At 43.0% G+C, this 7082-nt stretch overlaps 1 protein-coding gene across 2 annotated transcripts in view; it reads right to left on the bottom strand.

The window, feature by feature from the left end:
* Positions 1-6255, bottom strand: part of mcf2lb (mcf.2 cell line derived transforming sequence-like b) — a 34180-nt gene extending 27925 nt beyond the window's left edge. For both annotated transcript variants that reach the window (XM_030080541.1, XM_030080540.1), the window contains exon 1: positions 5590-6255. In XM_030080541.1, the coding sequence (XP_029936401.1) occupies positions 5590-6148 (559 nt within the window). In that variant the 5' untranslated portion in view covers positions 6149-6255. The remainder of the gene's footprint in view (positions 1-5589) is intronic.
* Between the last annotated feature and the right edge of the window lie 827 nt (positions 6256-7082).

Raw genomic sequence — 7082 nt, 5'->3', positions numbered from 1 at the left:
CATCACTGAGGTTTTTATAAGAACTATGTCTCAGTGGTACATTCAGACAGACCTGATATAGCTCAGCATCACGGAAAAACTTGATGCACTGGCTTCTTCTACTCTTTTTTACTTTCCCCTGTCTCCCCTTTGGTGTGGTGTGAATTATTTACAGGTACTTGGTTCTCTCCAGGATACCAGGTCTGCGGTTGGAGAGCTGTGGTTACACATGGCAGCTTTTGCTAATGCAAAAGCAAAGGCCTGTTAGCTTAGCCATGCATGAGAGCCTGTCTCGCAAACTAAACTGCACCATCATACTTCAGTGAAATGGGTGGGGGATGGGAGAAGAAGAGAGAAGAAGAGAAAGAATGATGAAGAAGGGCACACAGCGACTGAGGATGTTGGGAAATGAAGGAGAGAGTGTTTTTACAGTCACAAATGCTAACATGTAGTACAAACAGGGCTGCAATGTAAACCACGCAGGACATGGGGAGGTGAGCTGTATTAACAGGAAGAGCAATGTTGACTTTTCATCTTTTTTTCTGACTTTGTTTGCTCTGTTTTTCTGTGTCACTCCACACTGAGTCAACACACGCCTGCCCCGCTGGAAAATGCATCGCTGTGTCTCTCTGTAAAGTTGTCTCTCTGGATCAAAACAACTTCCACCCCAAGATCTGTTGTATTTTATCATTTATTGAATTAATCATACCTTGTCATGCCACTTGTCACACCGCTTAGACCATTACACTGCACATTACTGAGAATATTTCACTACTAAGGGTATACAGGTAGCGGGGTAAATTTAAAGAGACAATCGTGACAAATAACTGATGAAAACACAGTCTAAAGGAAACATTGAGATGCAGAAAAATATACCAGTGAGCAAAACAAAGGCAAATACATACTAATGCTGTTTGATATCCTAGCGGAGCCGTGACAGAGCGCTCAGAGCCCACACAGGACACATCCACCCAGTCCACCTGGCTTCACTGGCGCTCCCTCTCATAACTGTATGGTTGACAGTTTCCAGCGGACATCTTAACCCTCTTGATCTCTGTCTATCACGTGAATCATTTTCCTCGTCATCATGCACCTCCTTCCCCTCCTTTCTTCCACGTTAACCTGCCTACAGGATCTCTGTCAGTTTACAGGCGCAGCCCCTTTGCTCTGGGCCCTCCTCTGACTTCAGTTCAAACAAACCAAAAAGCCTCTTTGGGCCCTTTTGTTTGACCATGAGGTGGATCAGGTGACAGCTTTGGCCTCAGGGTATCACTAGCACTACGCAGACACTGCCCTTTCTCTCTCTCTGTCTCTCTCTCTCACACACACACACACACATACACATACACATACACATACACCTTGTAAACTCAAACTGTTTGGGGACAGAATCCATTCAAGTGTGTCTTGGTCTGGTCTCTCTGTCTCCTGTCTGGCTGAGCTTTAAACATTTCTCTCTCCTCAAGTTCAGCTGGTGCCTCGACTGAAATGTAAAGACAACATCAATCAAAGACTTGAGGTCACTCAAACAAGAGGGCGATCCAGGCACTCCAAATATCAGCAAAAAAAAAATGTGAAATTGAGGAAGGAAGTACTAAAAAGCCTTTATTGTAATGGATAAATTGTAAAAAAAAAAAAAAAAAAAAAAAAAAAAAAACATGTTTCGGCCACTGCACTGTAGCTCTGTAAGGCTCTCTAAAGCCCTGACAAAGACCTACAGGAGTGCCTGTATCACCCTCTTGTTTGAAGTACTCTGTTGTCCCTGTTTCCAAGAGCTCTTGACTCTTCGTTTGATCATACAGAGCAATCAGCCATCTTTTTTTTTTTTTTCTTGGCTGAGGAGAGATTTGGACCATGACCATGCTGGATAGGTTTTATGTTAACCCGCTGACCCAGTGACAGTTTATGAACGGACTTGAAATGATACCCTTAATTTAGCAAATGAGAAGAGTTCAAACGGTGTCATCAAAAGACCATTTTACTAGCAAACGGCAAATATAATGTAACACTCATCCAGTTAAAAAAAGCACTCTGTGAAGCTTTTTTTGCTATGCACTACAGAATTATAGACGTACTTCAATAATACTTGTCAAAAGAATGTGCGGGTTGTGACCTGACAGAGAACAATTCTGCACAAACAATACTGGCTCTCTAAGATCACGATGGGGAGAATGGCTGGCGCTCTCAAAGAGAAAGCAGATTTGTAACACCGCGGAGGACTTGCGCTTTTGCTGAGTTTGTGACATCACGAGCGCTGCAACACATATGCTTCGGTTTACAGTAGCAGGTGGTTCTAATGGCTCTAAATCTTGCGTGACAGCAGGAGACCTCTGAGGTTGAAGCATGAAGATTACTCTAATCTACCATGTCCAGGAATACATGGACACACACACACACACTATAGTGCTCTAAGGCAGAGAACTAAGACAGGAGCCCCAACCTAAAATCAACACCTTGTTAACCCAGCATGACCTAAAGTGGCATTTGATCTCACTTTTGATCTCACCTATCAGTCAGGCCGATTTATTTCCTTTTCCCTCCCACAGGAGATGTTTCTGTTTTTGATTTGGAAAAAGCCAAACCAGTTCATCCTTTATAGATCAATACAGCCTTTAGATGAAAACTGATCCCAAACAGGACTGATCAATCCACCTCCTAGATTGTGAGTTACATCTGCTTGTAAATCGCAAGTTTCCAAAGCTTGACAAAGGCTTGAGGCCACATAGACTATTTTATCCTGTATCAGGCTTTCACCCCATTGACTGGATAATATGTCTTGTGTCATCTATAGTTGACAAATATTGATTATGGAGCAAGTGATTGATCTGCACAGCTGCCACTTGAGAAACAGCTTCCTTTTCCTCTTTGCTTTCAAATTTGAAAGTCAAACCTCAAAGGGCGAGTGGAAACCAGACTCGATAAATTACCATGTCTGTGTTGTTGTCACTCTGTTAGACAGTTGCTACCATGTAGATAATAACCACTCACTGCCCGGGGTGATTGGACACAAAGGTGCGACTGTCGGGCCATCTGCAGAGCGCTCTGAGGCGCTCACACGCTCCTCATGGACTCAAGTTCAAACAGAAACTTCCATCAGTTTCCCTTGCCCCACCCAGCATCACTCAACTTGCCCCCAGCAACTCCCACACGTATCAAATCAAACCCCCACAATACTTCAGCTTTGTTACTGGTCAGTGGATATTCTATTACTCCTAGTCAGAAATTCCCTCCTGAAAAATGTCCCATTGCAAGTCTTATGTAATTGTATGTAAATGTAATTTTTTTTTAAATTATTGTATGACACTGTACCCTAACCATTTTTCTACATATGTCCACCACTCTTTCTTAACATCGTTTGCCTTCTTTATGTCTCCCTTTATTCTTCCGAATGCTCTTATTACCTCCTTCCACACTTGCATTCTTTGTTTTTCACTTAGCCTATTGACACAATACCGTATACAATTGTTAGAGGCCCAAGGCTCTGGGAGTGGGTCGGCCAATCACACCAGATACTGTTCCTGACAAAAGGACAGACAGTGAAACCACTCCAGTTGCTTTCCTGATCTCTCTTTCTCCGTTTCCTGATTCCTCAGCAAGTATCGATGATGTCAGAAACACCTAGGTAAGTTTATGTAACAAAAATGAATGACGATGGGCTTCTTATCTTTGGGATGATCAGAATGGATCTCATTTTTTTGAATGGCAAGCCAAAGAAGGTTTCCCAGCATGAATCCAATCCAACATACATACACTTACGCACATAAACACTCATGTATGCACACAGGGTCACACCTGTGTCCACATATTAAATGCTGTGTTTGAATCCTTAAAGGGCACTGGAAGATTTAATCTACAGAGGCATCAAGGAGGTTTAACACTGCAGGACACAGAAGGCTCTGTCTCCAACACCTGAGGTAGCCAGTGACTCCTGAAGAGAGCCAAGATAATCTCAACTGCCTCAGACAGCAAACATGTAGCTATGTCCAAAGCTGCGAAATATCAGGACCATCAGAAAGCAGAGACACTCGTCTGTCTGCTGTTCATTAATAAAACAGTTTGGATATTATTCAAAAATCATGACAAATATCCTCAGTGACTGTAAAATTGCTCCAGCATATACATATGTGTGTGTGCGCTCTCTCTCTTTTATACACACACACACACACACACACACACACACACACACATGCACACCACCTGCTTGATGAGGCGCTAATGTTCTTTTAAAGGCTTAACGATGGGGATTAGAGTCCACTCGTGCTCGTGTTTGTGGATGAGGAGTCAAACGTTAGTGGGTCACAGTCACACACCTGGACCGGCTGCCACTACTGACACAGATTAAACAGGACCACAGCAAAAGCCTCACACTCACTTCGCTGTAAGACCAATGAAGAACTGAGATAAAAATGGCTAACAAGGAGACAAACAGATCGAAGGCTTTCTAGTTCATGTAAAACAAACTCTAAAAATCGAGTCTAAATCTGATCTAGAACCAATACATTAAGAGCTGCACTGTGTTGCCTTGGCTGCCCTACCTCCTATAAGAAACATGATAATAGTGGGAAATGTGCTGAACCCTGATTTACAGGTCAGGGATACAGAGCAGGGAAAAGACTGAACAGACGCAGATAGAGAGTTGAGGCGGGGGTGGTGGTGGTGGTGGGGAGGTGTTAAGGGGCTTACGGCCTCAAGAGTGACAGAGATGAAGCAAAGCACTAAACAGGGGGTGGGGTGGGTGGGGTGAGCGGTGTATGCAACACCATCAACGTGGGGTGAGAGGGTTCAGTGAAGGGTTGCATGTAGAAGATTAAGGTTATCAATTGTTCAAGCTTAGGAATAATAATTATATTCAGGGCCATGACCATCCCTGGTTATGGCCCAGAAATCATAAAAACAGAGAGAAATTAGAAAAAAAAAAAAAATCAGTTTTCTTCTACTAGAAAATGAGTGGGTGATGTGTGTCTGAAAAACTGAAATCAACTGAATGGGATCACATACCTGATGAAAGAAAAGATACTGCCATTCTGCCCCCAGCTCATCCAGACATATTCACGCACATCATTAATTTTCTTCCTGGGTCTTTATAACTAAAGGGCAGTGGCTATCACTGTAAATCGCAATCAGCTTTCTAAATCCAACAAAAGTATAACTGTATCCATTGTTCCAGAGTATCTGGTACCCCTTGGGGTGATATTCTTTATAATATGAAAGGCTTGCTTTCCATCTGCAGTAGGTTTGATTAAAAAAAAGAAAAAAAAAAAGGAAGAAGAAAAACAAGCCTTAGACAAAAGTATGCAGACAAACTTACTCTGTGTTTCAATAGCAACATAGAAGAAACAAGCAAATTCTGTGTGTTCCTTTCGCAGAAAAGCAAATACTGGCTTGAAACAAAAATAGAAAGGAGATTAACATACTGTAAGCGGAACAAGACAGGGAGGAGAAATGCAGTTGCAAAAACATAACCTTGGATGAGTTGCTGATTAACAGACACACCCACCAAAAATAGATATATATCAAAATAGAGCTGTGATTGTAGGTAGAATGGATCACAAACATTGAGTAAATATGAGGTTTGTGATATGAGAGACTGCTGAAAGCTGTGACACTTACTGTACAGCCAGTGGCAGCAGCGTGAAAATTTGTAGTATCTTTCCACTTCCTCCAAAGAGATCTGTACATAGCATCCACTTTCCTCTATTGGCTGCAAACACACATGCAGCTCTTCCTCCTTCTCTTCCTCTTTGCCCTCAACACTCTCCTGATCCATCACTATACTTCTCTCTGCCTCAACCTCTCCATCCTTCTCTGACTCTGATTCAGCGTCTCTCTCACCTTCATCCTGTATTTGGTTCCCTTCGTCTCCTTCCCAGTGTCCTTTTCCCTTTATTTGTCCCTCACTAGTAGACAGAGAGTCTGTGTGTCCTGTAATCATTTGCCAGTCCAACTCCTCTTCCTCATCTGAGCCTAAACTCATGTGTCCTGCTAAACTCAGCTCTGAATCCCCCTCCATGCAAAACCCAGAGTCTAACTCAACCTCCACATCCTCCTCCATTAGGAAGTTTGAATCTGCCATCTCCTCTCTTCCCTTGCTGCTGTCCCGCTCTCCATCCTCTCCGTTCCTCTCCAAGCTGACATCTCCTCCACTCCTGTCCTGCAACATTCGCTCCATGCGGCTGCGTCCAGGTATCACTGTAACTGCTGCACTCTCATCCTGACTCTACCTTTCCCCTGCCTCCACATTCGCTCTCTGACTCTTTCTCACTCTGTCTCTGTCAGACTGCAGGTGCTCCACAGCCAGAGGGATGTAACTCAGTGACCGTGGGGACTTCCTTTTACAACCTCAGGTTACCTTCCCTGTAGACAAAAGCTACAGTGTAGCTCTCAACCCCACCCTCCCTCCCTCCCTGCCCAGCTACCCTTATCCCTCCCATGTATGGAAGGACAATTACCTGAGCCCTCCCAGTTCAATATCACTTCCTCAACATGCCAGTGTATGACAGAGTCTCACCTCTGAATGCAATACAGTTATGACACTGGAGCTGGCAGCTGCTTTGAATCGTCAAGACTCGTCAAACACGCAAAAAGGTTTACATATTGTATTCAGACAATGTGTGTGTTGTAGTGTGTCATGGTTGCATGGATATTTGAATATTCGGTGGTTGCATGTTTTGGTTCTATACTGTAAACTAACTCTGGCTTTCCTGATAATATGTGTATATTTGGCATGTGCTTTTGTATCTTTGCATGCAGCTTCCTTGTCTGTGACAGTTTTCTAAACATTGTTTCTAGCTGTGTCTTGTATTCATGCATCTCCATACTTTTGCATTTAACCTCTTAATCTGTCTCTTATATTTTCAACACCAACCTGCCAAGGGACTACTGATGAAAATCAGCCTTTAGGCTAAATCTGGTGTATTTATATTGATTTTAAATGATCATTAATATACATTCAAATTTCAAGTATTATATATAAACACAACTGAAGCAACTAATTTCAACTATTTTAAGTGACTGTATGCTATGCTCTGCTGTGTTGTGCCACAGTGGTTAGGTAAGAGCTGAGCGTCCTTTGCCTGGTGCTCATTTACCTAGCCCAACAGAGC

The sequence above is a fragment of the Myripristis murdjan genome, chromosome 21 (genome assembly GCF_902150065.1).
Source record: "Myripristis murdjan chromosome 21, fMyrMur1.1, whole genome shotgun sequence".
NCBI lineage: Eukaryota > Metazoa > Chordata > Actinopteri > Holocentriformes > Holocentridae > Myripristis > Myripristis murdjan.
This window is presented reverse-complemented; position numbering and strand designations above follow the sequence as displayed.